Source organism: Prinia subflava, chromosome 10 (genome assembly GCF_021018805.1).
Source record: "Prinia subflava isolate CZ2003 ecotype Zambia chromosome 10, Cam_Psub_1.2, whole genome shotgun sequence".
Classification (NCBI taxonomy): domain Eukaryota; kingdom Metazoa; phylum Chordata; class Aves; order Passeriformes; family Cisticolidae; genus Prinia; species Prinia subflava.
Window position 1 is genome coordinate 11,564,652 of NC_086256.1, and position 22,030 is coordinate 11,586,681.

The window sequence follows — 22,030 nt, forward strand, 5'->3', positions numbered from 1 at the left end:
TTTTAGTCTGTAAAGCTTTATTCGTATTAAAGAGAGATACCGCTTCTCTAACAGAGAATATATGTAGTATAGTAAAAGGGAACAGAAATGTCTTCTCTGTACCACAGAGTGGAATCTCTAGGAACAGCATGTCCTCTAGGCTCTGCATCCAGCAGCTCTCAGAAACGAGATATTGGAATAGATTGAAAACAGAAGACCAGGCATTTTTTTAAGTATCTGCGGTATGCCAAAGCAATTGCGCAAGGCATTTGAATTTTCTTAATCTTTTGTTTCAAGATTACAGTTTTCAACATGCAAGTCTCTCTAAGTATTGCTGAAATGTTAAGATTGCAATTAGATGGAGAAATAACACATACCTTTCTTTCACCTTAATTAATTTGCTACCCTTCCTTTTCATAAAGGAGAACTGGCTCCTTTTCAGTGACCACAGAAGGCTCTTAATGCATCGAAATCTATGTAGCTCAATTGCAGTAGAGTGATGAATGAAGGTTTGATTTAAGTGAGATAAAGAGAGATTGGCTTTCACCTCTGGAACTGAGTGCGGGTGTATTTGAAGTGAAATCCTTGAACACCAGCATGCAGTGAACAGACCATGGATTTTACAGAGCTTTTCTTTTCTCCCATTTATATAGGGAATGTTGTAAACATTCCACAAAGGCTATTTCAGGTTTATATTCCCACTGAGTTTCTCTGAATCTATTACAGTGTGATCTGATAGAAACACAATACAATATGTAGCTTAGCAGCTATTGTCCATTTTTGTACAGTATCAAGACAAATTCTCCCAAATTCAACTTTCTATTGAGAAAGCACATAAAAATACATATTGGAAAGAGTAACTGAATAAAAGAGAAAAAAATAATAGAAGTATACTGTTTGTTTCAAGAGATATTACACACAAAAAATATGTTGCTCATTTTCAAATTGTATAAAATGCCAACCAAAAAGAATCAGTTAAGTAATGTATTTCTGTCTAATTAGTGATAACTAATCATCCTTGCTCAGCTGGTGCTGGTCCCAGTCACTGTTAGGGACTGAAATGAAGTTAAAGATCTGTCTTCTGCTTCACATATTCGGTGAACTTTTCTTTATTAATGCATTAGCCCAAGATCTTTTTAATGCTTCCATAAAGGTTTTTACAACTTCTTTGCTTTATGAAATCTATCATCCTTATAATGAAGCAGGTAGCTTCAGGGCTAAGGAGAACTCACTTATAAAGGTGGGGGTTTTGTTCTTTTTCTGGGTTTGCAGAAGAAATCTCTGGTGAAAGATAAAGCTATAAAGCTACACAGTGAGTATATGACTGGATTTTAGAAAAATCAGATGGAACCAGCCAGGAGCACACACATCTGAATCACTTAAAACATTAGATTTCTAAGGTATTATAACACTAGTAAATGTGATTGTATTTAAAAATGTGCTTCCTAATATACTTTTAAGAATCAAATTTGTACTGTTAATATAACTTGATTTTAGAGAATTTAAAATATTAATTATCTGGTCATTAGCACCTTAGTTGATTATGTTTTTAAGCTGCACTTTCTTAAATATATTACTTAATATTGAAAGAATACACTTTCCTTTTGAGATCAAAGTGTAAGGGCTAGATCAAATGTGGTGCTGTCAGCAGGCAACTGCCTATTGAGTTGTTAGATCTAGTCCACAGTTAGATTTCAAAGTCGGAAGTATTTTCAGAAAACTTTATCATTAGATGAATTTATTCTGAATTTACAACAATATATGCAAAATTGAAACAATGAGCAAAATTAGATTAAAAAAACTGCTTTAATAACATTTTTTGGGAACACAAATCTTTACTTAAAATCTGTTAGCTAACATAATTTTAAATGCAACAAGTGTTCCCTAGTCTACACATCTTCTAGAAATATATAAAATAATAATATTTTCCTTGAATAATCTATCTCAGAATAAGTAAAAAGAACAAAAAACAAAAGTGGTGTGATTTTCCTTTCTTGTGAACAGTTTGTCGGTGTGAGTTATCAAAGAGTCAGGAATGGACACATAGTTCAGTAAATTATGATCTGCTGTGGGAAGAAATTTTGTCCTATCACTTTTCCCTTATTTTGTTACCTGAATGTTTCCCCTAAGATTGTAAACAGATAATACCATTTTGAGATTATGTGTTTGGATTGATTTGGATTGTGTGTTTGGGATGTGTTTGGATTGATAAAAACAAAATGTGTGGGAAGTTTATGAATATTAAACTGAATACTTTATTAGCTATTTTGATTGCAGTTCAGATTGAAAAAAGTGCTGAGCTACATTTGCTTTGTTTTGTTTTTTGGTTTCTCTTTACTGGCAAAGAAAAGCTCTCCCTAACAGGAGTGTGAAGTCTACCTACTTGTTTCAAACAGGTTTTTTTAATGCTTCTACAGACTCATGATTTATCAAGTATCAGTTCTGGTTTTCTGGCACCTTTTGTATCTCTGTTAGAACACGAGCGCTATTTTCTTTGTTTCCAATTTTTCTAATTTTCTGCATATTACCTATGTTTTGCATTTTTATTGTTGCTGGGTGCAGCATAGTCTGTTTTAAACTTGTAAGGTTCAAACTTGAAATGCATTTGTCATGGGGAAGGCTGAGCATGAAAGGGAGCAGGGGGAACTGGAGCAGATGTATTTTATAGACACTTCAGTGGAGAAGATGATTTCTACTGTATCAGATGCTTGTGTACCTACAGAACGGGAACATTCTTTATTCTAACAAAGAGGATAGATAACTGAGCTGTCTGTGAAAGAAAGAGTCCAAGCTGAAAAAACTGCCCATCTAGATCACCTGGAATTACTGAAATGGAGGAATAACTGTAGAACCCAACACAGTCTGCTGAACGAAGAGAGAAACTTTTTTTTTTTATGACAGAAATACCAAGTGAAATGAATGAGAGAAAAAGATTTTTCAGTTGTGATCTTACTGTATAAGATGCAGTTTTTCTTTCATTTTTTTACTAGTGTGTTTTGTGAACATTGTAGCTGTATTATCTAGTTGGATATTACAGAAAAATGCTTGTAGAAACATTATTTAAACTTACTGATAAAACCTTTTTTTTTTTTTTTCCCCTGGGGGCATAACTAATGTGCAGGCAGGGTATGGGAACACGTTAACAGTATGCACATTGTCACATTGTCTGTGCACGCTCTTGGAATGGCTCCTGCTCTGAGTTCCAAAGGGCAGGTGCAGCATCAGCGTCCCAGCATCGGGGCACACAGAGCTCCAAGTGACTGCTGGTGACACTGTCACCCTGTGACAGTGACATTGGGGTGCAGGTTGGAGCCTGGTTACACAGAGAGTGCCCTTAGCATACGTGTACAAATACTGTAAAGCTTATCCTGCAGCCAGAACTGTATTGATTATAAAAATGCTTTAAAGCTATTTATGGGAATAGTACAGATAATATAAAAAGAGTTACATGATTACTAACAAGAAGCTCAGAGTATTCAGATTTACTTTCATTGCACTGCTGTATTTTTTAAAGTCAAAGAAAATGTATATTTTTAATAAATCTTAATTCTTTTTCTGTTGAAATAAAATTCAGTGTTCTCTCAAAGAATTCCCCAAACTACAGCTACTTAGGATTGGGAATTATTATCAAAACATTTGGTTTGGGTTTGCTTTGTTATACTCTTCAGCACCATACATTTTTCTATACATTACCATTTATTTCTATGAAAGCAATTCCCTGGTTTTACATATTGGATTCCAGATTCTCTGCTCATAGCATAGCCTTTTAGTTCAGACATGGTGTGATTGTTTTACAGGCATTCTTGCTGCTGCTCTCCAGCACACCTTCCCTGCAGCTTTCCCTGCTATGTAAGGTAGCTGTTTTCTGTGGTTTTGATACCCATTCAGCCTGTGCTGTGTATATTGAAGGGTCTCTTTATTCTTCAAGTTGTCTAGCAAGCTGAACCTAATTTCTTCACTGTCAGATGCTTCAAGCATCAATACCAAAAGCTGGCATTGCATGGTTCAATAAAAGTCCTTATACCAAATCACTATGGAAACATCTCAGATGATTTTTTTTTTTGTGTGTGTTTTAAAATCAGGAAACCTCAGAAGCTCTTGCAAGCATATTTAGGAGCAGATTTTATTAGTTCCATTTCATGACTAGTTCGCTGATTTAATTGGCTTATTCAACCAGGTATTCTTTCTGACATGAATACACTTCAGACTATCTGGCTCTGTCTCTGGATTCAGAGTTTAAGAAGGGAATATTAATTTGTCTGCTTCTCTACTGTGGATCAAGAAAAACTTCATTCCAGGAATGGCTTTAGAATGAGGTCAACCTCAAAGAGTACTTATTTTTATTTTGCAAGTGGATTTGTAATCTTCTTTAAAATTTCATTTTACAAACGGTTATGTTTGTGATCCAGTAGATGAGACACATGGTTGGTAACAGGTCATGCAACTGTGAGATTTACTCTAATAATGCTTGGAAAATTGGTGCCAATAGCAAAGATTTCACTTATGACTGGGTACTTCTGATGAAAGGTTAATTTAATGTTTTGCTTATGATTCACACTAGGCGGCCCAGGAAGTGGTAAAGGAACACAGAGTTTGAAAATAGCAGAACGTTATGGATTTAACTACATATCCGTTGGTGAATTGTTAAGGAAGAAAATCCACAGCACAAGCAGCAATAGAAAATGGAGCTTAATTGCCAAAATAATTACTACTGGAGAACTGGCCCCTCAGGTACAGTGTTTCCTATGTTCATATTTGCTTTCAAGGGTTTATACATCTTGTAGTAATGTGCACCATCAAGAAAACTTCCTTTATGATAATAAATAACCAACTTATTTTCTCTGTGAAAGGAAACAACCATAACTGAGATAAAGCAGAGATTAATGCAGATCCCTGATGAAGAGGGGATAGTGATTGATGGATTTCCCAGAGATGTTGCCCAGGCAATCTCCTTTGAGGACCAAGTAAGAGATTGTTTTTATTCTTAAAATAACTTACACATCTCTACAACAGTTAAACTTGTTGAACTAATTGGTCAGGTTCTAAGAAGGAGCATTGCTCTTTAAATCTTTGCAAGTTCATAATTACAGGTTGACAAAAGATTTATGTTATGTCCTGTTGTCTGAAGACAGGCTATTTTGTAAAAAGGCAATGTGATAATATAACCAAGAATCCAAGCCTCTTGTCTCGTTATGAAAGTCCTCTCAAGATGAAGAAGAAAAACACGTGAAACCTAATGGTAAATATTTTCTGTATCTTAATGATTTAGAAAGTGGAAAAATATTATATTTCCATATCTATTTGTTCAACATAATCTCCATCAAGAGAAACATACTTAATGCAATGTATGTCTTCCCAGTGCTTTTAGTGTCAAGTCTGTTACAGTGCATTGAAAAGATGAATAAAGGAAGAGGTTAAAACTACCCATGCTTTGCAAGTTTTTGTAAACCAGAAAGCATGCTTTTTTTTTAGAAAATAAGGTCATTTTGGTTATTCTAAACAACAATTCCAAGGTTTAGTCAGGTAAAACTGTATTCCTGAGTTCTATTGACATGTTGTTTTCATGAGTGTATTTTAAACAAATCTAAAAATACTTGAATTCAGTGGAAAAACAAACAGCTGATGTCATTTTCTGATCAAGTGCTGCTAACATAACCGTTATGGTCACAAGAAGAGCAGTTTCAGAGCTGAATTCTTAGAGTGCCTTCATGCAGATTGTTTCAAAGTCTTTCACAATTGCTGGTCTACTTCTGTTTCTGTACTTAAGTGGCATTACCAAGGCAGGAGTAACAAAACAAATCAGCTAATGAGGCATTTCATTAATGTGTTTTATAAGGTATTATTCTGAGTAAAATTTAGAAAACTGAATTGAGGAAACTAAAGGAAACAGACAAAATAGTTATTACAGGAAATAGCAGTGACTGCCAGCTCTATCTGTTTATAATTAAAAAAAGGGAAGATTGACTATTTTAGAAGTCAAACAGCAGAAATGTAGACTTAACGATAATTTCCTTGTGTCATTTCTTTTGTCCAGTGTGATAGTGTGACTTAAGCACATGTCTTGGTGGCATAATTTTGTGCTGATGTTTCTCATGAAAGAATGGGGGATATGAAACTGGAGGAAGTGACAGGAATTAAGTTATCTTAGGCTCAGATTCTTTTCCTACTAAGAAAAAACAGTTAAATAACACTTGATTATAGTCACAGAGAGTTCCTTCATTCTCAGTCAATTGGGATTTGTAAATCGTACTCCTCAAGGCCTGATTCTGCCTCAAAGATAGACCACTAAGTCTTAAAAAAAAAATCCAGGAGCACTTCATATAGAGACACCTTTCAATCTTACCTGTTCTAAAAAATACAGGAAAGAAAGAATCCCAGGCATTTTATAGGAGCACAGGCTGTCTGTTCAGACTCCCCCATTTTCATCTTTCTTTGCAGTTGAAATGTAATATGAACATATCTGAGGCCATGGAACTAAATGTACAAAAGCTATGCAGATTTCAACATTCAATCCTATATCAACATCTCCAGTGAGATATATTCAGTGCTTTATCTTGGATTTATGTTTTAAAGAAATAAAATATACTTCTTGTTTCTTTAAAATTCTCAGTTTAGTAAGCCCTGATGCTGCACGCCTTGGTGGGAAGGTTTTGTGTGAAGCAAAGGGGACTATCAGCAGTCATGGTGCTGATCATCCTCCACAGGATGAGGCTCACACTCACCCATGGCATGTCAGGTTATTTACATTAAGCATGCAAACGTTTTCCAGGCACTCAGAGATTCCTCATTAGGAAGTGCAATTGAGTTGTGGAGAATTCAGTAATTAACTGTTGCAATAATTTATCTAGGTCTGCAATTAGAGATAGTAGGGGGTTTTCCACAGCTGAGAAATGTTACAGCTTTTTTTCTAGCACTGTGTAGAAGAACAGAATTGTTCTCATTAACCAGAAGTGGCAAAGTGAGAAATAATTACTTGAAATTTCAGCAAAGGAAGTTTTGATTAAATAGTAAGACTATTTTAATCTACTAAGCAATGGAACATCCTTTGAAGAAAATGGTGAAACCCCACAAAATGCAAATTGTACACGTGCCATATTCTGACAAAGACATTCCCTGTAGAACACTGAGATCTGTTGATAAGAAGTTCTGAATAAGAATTCATTATTATTGCTATCACTAGCTTTATCATGAGCAAATACTTATTCCTACAGATGGTCCCTTAGAGACCATTGCATGCTTATGTACCTGAAAACAGCTGAAAAATTTATGTGATACATATAAATTCTTTACCATTGTTTACACAAACAAAAACTCCAAGGATATAGGTAGTAATACCAAAAATGAATTGTGGGGAGTAGTGGAAAAGGAAAAGGACAATTGAGGTGCCTGGTTTCTCTTGAAAGCACCTGTAAAATTTAACTGTGCTGTGCTTGCAGTCATCTTTAATGTAACAAATAATTTATGCTAAAATAATTCCTTCAGTCTTATGGCTGTTTAGTAACAGAGGTGTTATTAAAACTTGACACTGGGCTTTCATAATCTCTTTGTTGTGTTGAAAAATCAAATGGATACATCTATGTCTGAGCCGCAGTTACAGGACCTGTCCTGAAAAACATTCTACTATAGAGATACATCATGATAACTGCTTGTTAAACTTGGCTTGTAATTGCTCTTGGTACTACCAGCACCACATTTTTATCTCTTTGACTAATCCAGAGGCCGAACTTTTCTCTGGGAGAAAAATGTTATTTTTAGTAAACTACTCAAAGCAAACCAACTTATGCTAACATTCCCATACATAGGTATAGCTAAAAGATGATGATTTCTTCCTTATTATGTTGCCAGACTCTCATGTGGACAGTAAGTTCTCAACATGTTGCTAGGCAGAATTGTATTAAAACACGTTGCATCTCAGTGACTAAAGTGCCTAAAATAAAGCAATATATCATTCGCAGCACACACAGTATTTCTCTTTCTTCTCAGATCTAGAAACCAGAATTAACAAACACTGCTTCCATGCAGCAATGTCAATCTGGAATAAGTGCATTAGAAGCACTTTACAGATCACAGGAATTTTATATTTGAAAGCTTTTCTCCCCTTCTTTTCTATTGAGTTTTGTCAATAACACTGTTCCTGTCATCCACATCTTTTGAGCAGCAAAGAAGTTTTTAAGATGGCATCAGTGATGTTTTCAGAGTTTCAGCAGTGCTTACCAGCCAGCACCACATTGGCCATTCTGGTCACTTCCACCAGCTCCAGCTCTTAATGCTCACTGCAGCCTCCTTGCAGCCTGAAGAACTCAGCCATGAGCACTGCAGCATTCTTTGGGTTTACCTCATTTTTCTTTGAACTTTTTAACCAAGTTGAAATAAGTCCTGTATTTTTCTCTTTGGAAATTGAGTTTAATAAGTAAATTCCTCTCATTGGAAGTCTGGGATTGTTGCCAGGCCCTGACCCTCTCATTTCTTATTTCCAGAGAGTGGAGTCAATACTTTCGATAGGGGTACTTTTAATAAAGCTATGAAGTTTCAAGCAGTTATAGTTGTAGGGAGAAAATGAAAATATGAATTTTAATGTCTTAAAATCAAGCAGGACTTCCAGTTTATATATTCCTTTTAAATATATTATGATTTCTATATTTTGGTCAGTTTGAACTCCTTCTGCACAGCAGTGCAGAATTATTACTGATGTATTTAGACTGTCAGTTTGAGCCTAGGCATAAAGCGATCCTAAACCACAAATTTCTTAGGTATCCATGATTTCTGCTGAGTGCAAATAGCAGAAAGGTGTTTAGGTTTCAAGGACACATTTGAAAATGCCAAGGAGAAAATGGTTTATTTACCATTAACCTGTCATCTTGAAATTCAGCAAGTCACCTGCAGTCCCAGCATGCTGAAGCATGGTAAATATCCTCCTCTCCTGCAGTGCTGTAATAAAATGCCTCTGACTGCTATATCAAACACCAATGGCTTGTGAAGAATTTGCAGTTTGACTTTCTGTGTAATCTCTCACATGTTTTTTATCTTTCCTGGGAGAAACAATTAACTGTATTTTACAGTTAATTTCAATCACTGCTTTGGTTTGGTTTTTTTCCACCACTTTCAGTCATGTGTAACTTTCCTTTTTTGTTAGTATCAACAGAGTAAATACAGATGTAGTCTGCTTAAAATATATTAATTGTAGTTTTTTAAAGAGTGAAATAAATGTAGAACAGGTATTAGAATCAAAGGATGTTCATTAATTAATGTAATTTAATTGCTTGATAAAAGAGGAAAACTGTTTTTGTAGAAATAATAAAAAAAAATTGTCTTATATGGCTGGGGTGACAACACTATATTGGAGTAAAATTTTAATTTAAATAATAAACAGAGGCAATAAATTTTATCTGATTGTTTAAAATGATCTTAAGAATATTCATAAATGCACTATACCCCCAATGAATATCTACTCATCTTGGCTCTAATTTGAATTAATATTTAACTCTCAAGTATATTCTGTAGGAAAATTACTACCAGAATAATTGTGATAAAGTGTAACTGACTGTGTAGATGGCACAATAGAGGATGGTGAGAAATGCCTGGGTACTTTGAGAGGCTGAGGACAGCAGCAGTGTTCCTCCAAGGCTGATACTCAGACCTCCAAGCAGAAGCAATGCCTGCAGTGCCCTGCAGGTTTGCCAGGGGTGTTTGTGGCAGCTACCTGAGAGTCTGGCTGCCAAGCTCCAGCTCTGCAAAGAGCTTCTCACAGAAAACCTGTCCCTGGCCGAGAGTGTGGCCTCCAGAGCAACCAGGGTGGTGAATGCAACCTTGTTGTGAAGCTTCTTAAGGGGAAAGGACATGGGTTTTGCAATAGGTTTTTGTTCTGGTAAAGATATTTTTTCTGTATCATGGCAAATATATATTCTTTATTTCCTTTCCCCCTAAACTACTATCTCCCTTCTCCCTGATCTCTACTTCACTGATCCAGGTACAATCTCCTACTGAATATGTACCCAGGGATCTGTGTGAGGAGTGGGAGGACTACCACATGAGCAGTCTGCTTTGCTGTGGTTCCTTTTGTTTGCTGTTCTTTCCCTGTGAATTTTACATTACTCTCTTTAAGCCAAGCCTGACCAGGAGGCCTGTGGAATGGTCTTACCATTATCCTCTTCTCCCCTGGCAGCTGGAGCACTCTCCAGAGAAAGACAAGCAGTGGTTCCATTTTCTGCTGGGTCCGCAACCCTAGGCCTCAAGTTTCCAGATTTTCTGGGCAAGGGCTCTTCTCTGCTAGTCAGAGTAGGCAAAGGAGAGCTCATCCATTGCTGGTCCTCAGGACAGGACCTGACGTTCTGAATTCGGAGTGAATTCAGAAAAAAGATTCCATCAGCAGGATTCATTCTTTGACAACATAATTCACGATTTTGCTTTTCTAAACCAAGGAAAAAATATGCAAACAGTCCAGTAACCCAGCGAAAATGAAACTAAAAAAACCAAATAAGTAATTACAAAGGGAGAACACACATACAAAGGACATAAACCAGCTTGCTAGTAACCTTTACCAACAAGAATAAAATGCACTGTTAAATTAATGGCAATTGTTCATGAGCTGTCAGGAGTATCTAGTAGAACATACCAGGAATTAAGAAACAGAGCATTTTCATATTTTGCCTAATGAGGAATAATGAGAGAGAGTGTACTCATCTAATTTCTAGCAAACAACCACACTATTCTCACTAACAAGAGATGTAGAAAATATCCCCAGAGAAAAGAGAGCATCTTTCCACTTATACTGCTTAATGTCAATAACACCATCAACTTGCATAGAATTACTCTCAGTTTACTCCTGGTTCCAGTTTAGGAAGGAGATTCAGACCCAAAGAGAGTAGGATTTACTTACTAGTAAATATTATTCTAAAAAATGAGAGGGTGTACCCACCAGTTTTATTCTGAGTTGATGCCATATGCTCTTGATCTCATTTAAAATGAATAACCAGAAACTTGTCTGTTCCCATAGGCAAAGATTCTCCCTTCAGCTGAGTTAGTATGTAGTCAAATTCCCTTCCCCGAGCCCCACATGCCCACCTCACATGCATTGCTGGACATGAATAAAACCCTCTGCCTTGAGCACAGGATGTGTGTACTGGGGGAAATCAGCGTGAAGGAATCCAGCTCTTCTGTCTGTGTTGTTTCTGTACAGCTGTTCTATGAGCTGAGTCTCAGAACAAAACTTATTCCCCAACCATAAAACTCAACAACACTTAGTTGCGAGTTTGAAAAAAGGGTTTCTTTTCAAGTGAGTCATAAAAACCCTTCTCCTTTGCTACAAAAAAAGCAGTTTATACTCATATTTACATTGGAGAATAGTTATGCTTCCAGAGAAGTAATCCCAGATGTCCATATATTCACACTACCCTCTTCCATTGCAGCTAAAGGTATTTATAATCATGTTTTACAGGCAGGTACAGTCGAGGTAAGTGGAAGCAGAGTGGTTCATGAAAACAGGAGTGAAATATCAATAGCATTTAAAGGGTGTATCCTGAAGGTTGTAAATGCATGTAAGAGAAATCATAATATTAAGTGCTATTATGTCTGTATGCCTATGCATAAAGGAGAGATATTACCCTTTTGTGCACCTTGTGTTTCTTAAATGGCTTTCAGCTACTTTCTGATGATAAAGATGCCTATTCTGCAGGTAAAAGTTGAATTCACGTAATTAGATTCTGTTTTGAATTCCTACCTCAAATATGCTTGAATTACGTTCTTTTTTACACTTCAAAAAATCTTTCAGACAATACTTCATTTGCAACTAGGTTTCTTGAACTGAGAATTTTAAAGCATTGGTTTCATTGATATTTGATTTCTATGAGTGAAATATATTTCAGATTAAAAAACCCACAGTGTCAGAAAAAAGGTCATCTTAGTACCTGTGATTCTGATAGTGTCTTTTGTATTATTGCCATGTAAAAAAAGTGAGAACAACAACAGTACTGAGATTCTATAGAGAACTTTCAGTTTTCAAAAGCAAAAGATGACTAATAATTGTCCTCATTTCACAGTTTTACAATTTACTATCCTCATTCTACAGTTAGAAAAAAAAAAAGACATTAGGCCCAAGGTGCCCAGGGTATGTTCTCCTGTTTTCTTAAACAGTAAATTACTTCTGCAGCCAGTGCAGTTTGTGGGAGCTAAAAGCAGATGAGAGCTTGTGCACCTGATGGAACCATGGTGGCATTGTGGATTCATTCAGATCCTTTCCTTCCTGTGGGGCTGCACTTACCCAGCCACGGTTTCTTTAGAGAACTGAGACTGGTTTTGGTAAGCTGCACTCTCATGTTTGTGTGACACAGAAGGAGACCCTCTTCCTTCAGGGCTGATAATTTCATGAGCAGTCTGCATCTCCTAGGTACTCAGTGTAAGATTTGATGCTGTATGTGAAGTCTTGGGGTGCACAAAAGCTCCAGCCCTGCACTTGAGGAGGTCTGGTACAACTTTACAGCCTGAGTAGGTGCCATCCTGAAGTGCTGAGCATTGAATGTGAGGCCAGCTATGGCTTGCAACATCTGAAGATTCCTTACCATCTTTCTGCCACTATTATTAGGATACACAGAAATGGAATTAGTAAATAAAACTACTCACTTGTATAAACTCTTTTTGTCCTTCACTTTATTAGATCCTGGATTGCTAGTTGTAATTTCTGAGTCCCTGTGAATTGTATGTTAGGAAGCTTCAATCAGCTGAATATCCTCACAGAGACCTGAGATGTCTCTGTGCTCAGTCTGCTGCAAGGTATATCAGCCATTCCCTTTCATCAGACTGAGTTCCATGACTAACAGGCTTTGAAATCTGTAGCGTTTTCTTTCAGAATCTATCCGTGTTATAATTTGGGTTTTTTAGTACTGTCTGCTTTTTGAATTCCCAAATTCCTCATTATTCTTCTATTACTAGTGAAGCAACCTTAATTTAACCAAGCTACTTTTAATAATGTCCATATTGCATGAAAGTCTAACACAGAAACTTACTTTTATAGTCTTTCATCTGAATAATTATGTGCCTTAAAGCTATTATGTGGTAGTAAAATTAACTTTCATAATGAATTCATCTCATGAACAGATAGAATAACTCTCTCTGTTTACAATGGTCTGAAAAGGGAAGGGAAAGTTACTCTGGTTTTGTTGACATTGAGGTACATGTGATAGAAGTAGGAGAGTTCTCCTCTCCCACTGGAAGTTATTTTAAAAAAACAGGTTATAAGGTTAATTGTTTCAAAATCTAATAGATACTCATAAATAATTACCAGAACTATTATCCTTGTAGTTTGTGGGCTCATGTCTCCAATCATCTACAATGTGTGTAAAAAATAATTCGATTTTCTTTTAAATCCTATTTAATTTTCTGTAATGAAAAAGAGGCCACCATCTTTCCTGCTAATGCTATTTTTGAGGCTGTCCTTTATTGTTCGAAAATGACTCTGCTTTTTCACCACTTTCTGCTTCCTCATATCCATATACTACTCTGTCAGTGACCTCATTTGTAAAGGCTAATGACCAGCACCTTAGGCTGGAGAAGTTATATTGGTTTCTTTTGACTTCCTAAGAACTTTTTTTTACTCAGACTGACAGTAAAAAAGGCCAGACTACGCTTCATGTTGTATCCTCTCAAATGATGGAAACCCAGTTCAGATGGGATTTTTTTTAAACTTAGTTATTCTTTTTCCAGGCTGTCCACATGGGAAGTTTTGACTATTCAGTCTAGAAATATGGTTGTCTTTATGCAATTTAACATCCTTGAGTTGAGAGACCTAGACACAGAGAGTATTCAGAAGCTTAATTGGTTTGTTCCAGCCCTCAATAACAATATAACAACTATATAATGAACACAAAGATATAAATTAGTTATTATTTATACTGTAGTAGTTAGAATACATGCAGATGTTTTCGTGATACTGGTGTACAGCTCAAATTTGACTTTCAAATTTACACTGCATCAAGCTGAACAAAGACAGAATTATTCTATAGATAGAAAACACAATGAGAAAAACGTCTGTTTAACATTCTTGAGCATCCACCATCATTTGCATTGTAACTAGATTATGTCATTTCTAGAATAGGAAGCCATTGTTTTCACTAATACTAGTAAAAATTAAAGTATGAACTTTTTTCTTTGGGTAAGTAAAGACAGCAGAAATGACTTTGTGCTTGTATGTGAGAATAAATCCTTTCTAATCTGTAACCAGATAAAAACTTGAATTGTTTGTTTTCATCTTAAATGCTTCTTACAGAGAATTCTAATATGTTTGAAATGACAGCACTAAGCTAGTGAAAACTTTAAGGAGAGGTAGATTTCTTTGCAGCAACCAGATGGAGGAAAGAACAAAATCAGGTATTATGAATAAAGTTAATATACATTTGTAGCCATATTTTAAAAATCCTGCAAATTCAGGTGTCTGAGTGACTTTAGGGTGAGAGAAAACAGTCTCAGGTTGAATCAGTGGAGGCTTAGATTGAATACTAGGAAAAAATGCTTTATGGAAAGGATTGCCAAGCACTGGGATAGGGAAATGGTTGAGTCGGAAGTATTTAACAGATGTGTGGAGATTCTACGGCTTCTGCTTTTTTCACCATAGGTACCAAGTAGTAGTGACGTCCAAAGATAGCCTGTGAACATTTAGCCGTATTCCTGAGAAAGTGGGTCTACCACTGCTTTCCCCACCTCAAGCACCAGAGACATCTCTTCTTTAAATGCTTGATAGCATCTTATAAAGAAGATTTAACTGGGAAAGAACTAGAGTTCAAACATTTTTCTTTATCTCATTGCTATAAGGCTTTATTTCCTGAACCACAGTGCAGGGATGGGTGTGACACATACCAGTGCTCACTACACAGACTGAAAAGTATAGAGGAAATTAAAACCCTTTTAGCTGCCCCACCCAACCTCTTATAAAGTGTACTGAAGCCTTAGAGAAATAGAGAAAGTGTTGTAAGAAACCATGGCTCTTGGAACAGGTCTGTTTTCACCTGGTCCTAACCATCAGTTAGATTCAGAGTGGCTGCTGGATTTTCAATACCACCTTACTTAAAGAGTTTCCAGATGGAAACCATGCAACCATTTTGCTGCAGATTATGAGACATCTATATTTTGCTCTTTTAAAAAAATTAGGCAGGGGAGCCTTCTGGTAATGCAAATTTTGAACATAGCCTAGAGAAGGTTTTTGCTGTGAAGCAAAATTTTTTCATTAAACTTTTTCCTTACATATGAAGTGAAGCAAGTTGACTAACCTCCACATAAGATCAATAAGCCCTTCCTTAAGCCTACAAACTTCGCATTGAAAAACGATCAGAAAATTAATGACTACACCAAGTTCCAACTTATGCAAATGTAACATATCTGAGTGCCACATAATAAAGGAATTGCTGAGTTCCGCAGTGCTGGATAATCAACTTAATCAGACTTCTTGAATTGCTTTTTCCACAGATCTGTACCCCAGATTTGGTGGTGTTTTTGGCATGTTCCAGTCAAAGGCTGAAAGAAAGGTTACTGAAGCGTGCGGAGCAGCAAGGGAGACCTGATGATAACCTGAAAGCCACTCAAAGAAGATTAATGAATTTCAAGCAGAATGCAGTCCCACTGGTTAAATATTTCCAGGAAAAGGGGCTGATTATCACAGTAAGTCCTTTAGTGTATATTTCTGAAACCTTAATTGTTCTGGCTGTACTTGACTTCTACCTTTTGCTTTAAGACAGGCTAGATGAGTCTAATTCTGTTTTAGGTTAATAGCGTGGCTACTTAAGTGTTTAATGAACACACTGAGTTCATTGAGCAGTTGACAACAGTTGAATTATTGGCATATTCTAAGTTACAGACTGTGTCTGGTTGTAATAACACTCAGAACTTGGTACCACATATGGTATGAGAGCACAGATGGCCTGTTTCATTTCTTTTGAACCCTAAGTAGTTCACATTGGTATGTGCTCCACGGCAAGTGTGACTGATTCTGTGTGCTGGCCAGACTCATGACAGGTTAAAGCATCCCTAATTGCAAAATCATCAATTGATATCAGTCGGCTTAATGATGCACTGCAGCATCTTTCTGAATTTCAAGATGAAAATCCCAGGAAGTTACTACATTAGCTTCTCCAGAGAGTATGTGTTCTGATTTAGGATTTTGCTTAACTCAGTTTTTAAGGATGAGAGGAGCAAGATTCTTGCAAGTTTTTCTTTATTGTTAAGGAAGTGTGTATTTTGTGATGCTCCTATAGCCTTTACAGTTGCTCCTATGGACTGCATATTTAGCTCCTCAGGAAATATGTGCCTTTGGGCATAAAGCAAGTGGGACATCTGGATAGAATTGCATTTCCATGATGGGACCTATACAACAGGAGATTTTGTTCCTGTGGAGGTTTCTTCTACTTTTTAACTCTGTTTCTTGAGAGTTGTGAAGATAATTTAAATTGCAATGTTCACCTTAGATATCCTCTTTTCTTTTTGAAGAAAGCAGATGTTTATGATGGGTATGGAAGTGACAATATGGCATATGAACATGAAATTACTCTACTGCAGCACAAAGGAAACAGCATATACAGAAAATATTGCACTTACTCAGGCTATTTCCCTAGAGAAGGATGAAGAAAGAAAGAAAATAGCATTCATCCTGCTGGTTATAATGCTGAACCTGGAAGACACTGAAACACTATGCAGATGAGAGCAGTGTAAGAACTAGAACAGCATAAAATAGAATTACTGTATCCTAATTCCAAGAGGACTGAATCCTTGAGGCAAGGTCAGACAAGGTCAACATTGACTAGAAAGAATTTAAAAGATTTACATTTTTCTTAAATCCCTACTTGCACCTTGTCACTGCTATTCAAAGCTCTAAATCTCAGATTTTTCTAGCCAGCATCACAATTCTACTCAGGGGAGAGAAGCAGGACCATTTGTTTCATGGAGTGTTACAATTTTAGCATCACAACTCATATTTTATACATCTACTTAATAAATATATTGTTCCTCATCAATAACAGACCAAAAGAGGAAAGAAAAAAATCACTGAATCATAACTAAATATGATTAATAAGCAAGCATTATAATTATAATCTACTGTTAGACACTTTATGAGCAGGAAATAAAAATCTAAATTCCCCAAGAAGATTCATTTTCATGCTCCAACAGTTATTCCATATTGCTTTTAACATACTTTGGTTGATAGAAATAAGAGCCACATTCTCCATTTCACCTCTTACTTGTTAGGTTCCTTAGGTGTCTTTCCCTTCATCTTTTTTTTTTTTTTCACATGATCTGTGGTAATTTGCTACAGTACCCAGGTTGTACTTGTTTGGTGCTCCGTATGCCTTATGTTCTCAGTCTGTGCATGGTGTACCTGCTCTCACTGCCTCACCCTTGTTTCTGTTTTTAAGGAAAGAAATGAGGCCCCCACCTACAGTACTTCTAAGAAATAGGGAAATACAACTATGTCCTTTATGAAAAACTCCCTCTTTGGAATAATGATATGTAAAGTTCATTATAATTAACAGAAGTAAATATGTGATATTTTCATGAACACACAGTCTGTGTTTAAAATTCATTTTAGCAATCTGTCAGTAGTCTAACAAATCAGAACCTGACTTAACTCAAATTTAAATTCAGAAGGTATCAAGACTATAATAACACAATATTGGACAGCAAGTACGTAAATAGATGCATATGTTGCCATTTACTGCTTCAGGAACTCTTAACAAATATTAAAACATTATTTATTGTTTCCCTAGACAATAACTGCACACAAATTACCTGGTGGTGGTAGGGAGATATTAGTTAGATTAACTTATAAGAGGGAGAACATGTAGGTACATAGGTGACCTCAAGTACTCTAATGTTTAGTAGAGAACTTCAGCTCTGGACACAGATTTCCAAATCTCCACTTTATGTGGACTGTAATCCACTATGGATAATGGTGTAGTTCTTGTCGAAGAGATCATTAGGCTACAAAAATCTTTTGGTCAACAGTTATTAAAGCCACTCTCAGAGAGCTTAGCTGTTCTTTGTAGAACATATCTCTCGGTCTAGACAGAAAAAAGTTTACAGAGCTCATCATCATTGCAGTAGAGGTTTCTTTTACTGGAGGCAGGATTTGGTCCAGTCTGCCTTATTGACAGTGATTCTACATAATCTTAGAGCTGCAGTGTCAACCCTGTTACATTAATACATCTGTGTCATTTAAAGGGAAAAAATAAAAGCTGTAGTGAGACAAAAATACTAAACATTAAAAGAAGACTCTGGTCCTTATTTAAACAGTCAGAACAAGACAGCATCCTGTGGCATCCATGAAATGCAGATTCCTCTGATATCCTCATTGTTCCACTTGTCCTTTTAGGGAATTTACCATGCTTATGAAAACATTAAAATGACATTCAGATTAGTCAGAGAAGTAAAGGAACCCAGAAAAAGTAGCTGAAGCTGGAATTGATTTTGAGCACAAATTTAGAAGTTAAACAGTTGCGGGTGAGGGAAGTAGCTGTCTGCCCTCATAAGCATCAAACGAGCCTAATGGCTGTCAATCGTCACAGAAAAATTCCCCACAGAACTGTGTTACATAAATTTTTTCTCTTGTTTTGGTTAAAAAAAAGGTTTTCTGGCAGAACTCGCACTTTGACATGAACTTTATCTAAAAGTTGTGACTTACAAAAATGCTGCTGAAAATACCAGATATAGTTTATTTCTAAAGTTTCTCTGTTATCATGTAGCTGCCCAACTTGAGGTGCTGGTTTGGGCTTTCTATTTGTTTGCTTCTGAATGCTGATTCCAAAAGACTTGCACTTACTCATTCTTCCTTTAATTCTGGGCCCGTCCCTGGAGAAATGTGGCTCCTGCAGTCCTTTACGCAGCTCCCAAGGTCTATCAAATCTCACTGATAGCAAACTATTATGAAAGTCTTCATAGGAACCCTCACCCTGCTTTCCAGGTCCTAATGGCAGCCTCTGGCAGGCACGTCTCCCAACCAGAATCCAGCTCAGAGCATTTTCTCCCCAGTGGAGGAACATGCATCTGCTTTGGCACAACACGAGTAGATGCCTTTGTTTTCTTGGTGCCGATATTTGCGCGCATCCGAGCAGTTTTTGCATTAAACCATCGTTAAAAAGAAAATTTTAAAAATCCCACTCCTCCTTCACTGAAGTGATGCTAGGAATAGGGACTGTTAGCCACCACCTCCCCCGCGTGCTCTCGCCTCCCTGCTGCAGGCTCAGAATCTCATTTACGTGCCATCTGATGGCTGCAAAGGGATACAGACTTGGCAGGAATGGTTTCCCTCAAATGTAACCTCATCGGTATCTGATCGAGGCCTTTCTCCCCACGGGTCAGAGATGGGGATTTGAACTTGCTTTGTTTTCTAGAGGGTACTGAGCTGAGATTTCCTATTAATTGGTCTAATGCCACCAAAATATTTTCAAATGCCTCTCAGTAGTTTTAAAAATACAGTAGCCATAAGCACAGTCTTTTAGGAACATTTTCAATGTGTTTTTGACCTATTACCTAGGATATTCAGAGTTCTTCTGGCTTCTTGGGCATGACCAGGTAGACATGCAAAGAGGAACCCAGATCATCTGCAGCAAACCTTCAATGTTTTAGGACCTTTGCAAATCAAACAAGGAATGTAGGCAGCTGTTTGTGGGAACCTTGAGACCAGAGGTTTTGTTTGAGATTCAGGAGTCTTCCTCTGTCTACTGTATGTATCTTTATCTGGCACCATGAATGTATATGGTTATATAATAACTTTAAGTTTTTTATAGAAGGAAAATTAGAGGTGGCATGGGAAATAATGGCTATCACATTTTCATTTTTTGGTGATTCAAAGCAGGGAAAGGTAAGTTGAGGCCTAAAACAAGTAACTAGAGCTCTGCAGTCACAGAAGCTGTTACTGAAAATTAATGTTTTCTGTATCTCTCCTATATTTGATTGCCCTTTTGCAGAAAAACTGGGCTATGAGCAGAAACCCTGTTTCCTGTAAAACTGCTGAACTAGAGAAAGTTTACGCATGTTCTAATCACTGCTAGATTTCACACTGCATCTCAACACTATTTACATGTTTCTGTTTTCTGAGATTTTGAAGAACATACAAAGAAGGTCCATAAATGAATTTTATCTAGAAATGTGTGTAAACAAACTGTTTGTAAATATATGCACATTTTATATGGGAATGATAGATGAGTAATTTGGGCATATACAGAAGCATGTGCACCATAAACACTTCCAAGTTTCAAAATATTTTCAGCCTCCCATTTTATGCTTTATGTCAACAAGTATATCAGAAATACCAATGTCTGCCAGAGAATGACCAAGGATGGAAACTTGCCGTCTGTGTACATAGAAGCATGCAGAGAAACCTTGAGGGTAGAAATTCTTTGCTGAGGTGAATAGTATCAGTGCAACACTATATTCTTTTCTAACTTTGGAAGTATGATAATTTAAATAGATACCAGCTTTCTGAAAGCTGCCCTGCCTTTTGTACACCCAGTGGCTTGAATGAAGCAGATGACTTTGAAAAAAAAGTAATGAATTTTGACCAGTCTGGCTATAGATTTAGGCAGTGATGAGTGCATGGGCTAAGCTGATTTAGGAACTCCAGAAAGAGAGAGGGATTGCTGGTTTGACAGCCATACTATCCCAGATTTTATCCATTTCTGGCACCGTGAAAGCTGATACATGTTTAAAATTAACAGACTGTTTTTTTACAGATCTGAAACTAAAACTGAGATAAGTAATTAAGCCAAGTTATCATGCAGAGGAATGAACTGTAGGAGATGTTTAAAATAACATGTCCTAAATATTTTTCAAGTTATTTTAAACAGTTCATCTTCAGGTAATTAAGCTGTGTCCTTTGGGTGAATAGCAGCTTCTAATTTCATCCTTGTAGTTAAAGTCATGCTTAAAGAAGATTAATTTTTCTTATTTAGAGGAGATATATTAAGAAACCAGACTGGAAAAAATATTTCTTGCCTGGGAAAACCTTTTGTATTGAATCAGGAATATTTATCATTCATAAGCAGATTTTCCAATCCTGAACCACAGCTGATTTTGTGAACTGAAGAACCAAAGCTGCATTTCAGTCCTGCATTGCTGTAAACAATAAAAAACCCATTTCTTACCCAAAGTTCCCTTAGTGATTTCCAGCTCCAACTGCCACCACTGGATCTTCTTACTGGTGAGAAGTTCATAGTCAGTGATTTCCTGATTTTATGACAAAACTACTTTGCTGTCATTTGGTGGAGAAAATTTACATATTCACTTATGAAAGTTGCTACTTCAGTAGAATTAGGATGGTCTTTCAGCTCTCACACTCACAGTCCTATTAAAATGTTACTACATCTGACAGCTTGTGCTCTACAGTCCCAGTATTTAACATTCTATTTTTCTGAATCTATCATTGTTTATAGCATCTAAGTTTCTATCATTAGCTGTTGTTAGCTATTTCTATTTTCTTATGCAAGAGGTAACTGAACATTTTTTCTGCTATACTATTCTCACCTTTGATTCGAAGGGCAAAATGAGACTGAGTGAAGTGGCCTCTAGTAATCCAATCTAGTAGCATTCTGGGATTATTTGAGCATTTGCTCCTGTTCCTTCTTTCCTGTAGATGTACTCTGAAAGAGATGGGAGACCTAAAATATTCCACTTTCTCATTTTTTATATGCGTCATAAAGATACATTTACTCAGATTTGTGAATGCTCAGGTATTGTAATGATGGAAACCATTTAAGTGTCAAAACTGTCAGCAGGAAGTCTGATGCTCTTAACATTATGGGCTTCTGGCATTTTTCTCTGGTATTCTGGAGCCTTATTTAAGCTTAGCAGGGTTAGATGCAGCTACAGTGTTGGTGGAGAACTGAGAAAGCTGAAAAGTTACTCATCCATTGTGTGACTCAGGGTACACACTGCACTAGACAGCACTGAAGTGAGAACTACAGCCTTCCCCTGGGGCATTTTCCCAATTGCAGAGTATCCTTCTGAGTATTTCTGATAGCTGTTTGGAGGACTTTTTATTTTTTCTAATGCTGCTAAAGAATATCTACCTAGCAATGCT

At 36.6% G+C, this 22,030-nt stretch overlaps 1 protein-coding gene across 1 annotated transcript in view; it reads left to right on the top strand.

The window, feature by feature from the left end:
- AK5 (adenylate kinase 5) overlaps positions 1–22,030 on the top strand; it is an 83,207-nt gene that overhangs the window by 4,235 nt on the left and 56,942 nt on the right. The window contains exons 4-6 of the mRNA XM_063407318.1: positions 4,541–4,710; positions 4,830–4,943; positions 15,430–15,621. Coding sequence (XP_063263388.1) covers positions 4,541–4,710; positions 4,830–4,943; positions 15,430–15,621 — 476 coding nt within the window. The remainder of the gene's footprint in view (positions 1–4,540; positions 4,711–4,829; positions 4,944–15,429; positions 15,622–22,030) is intronic.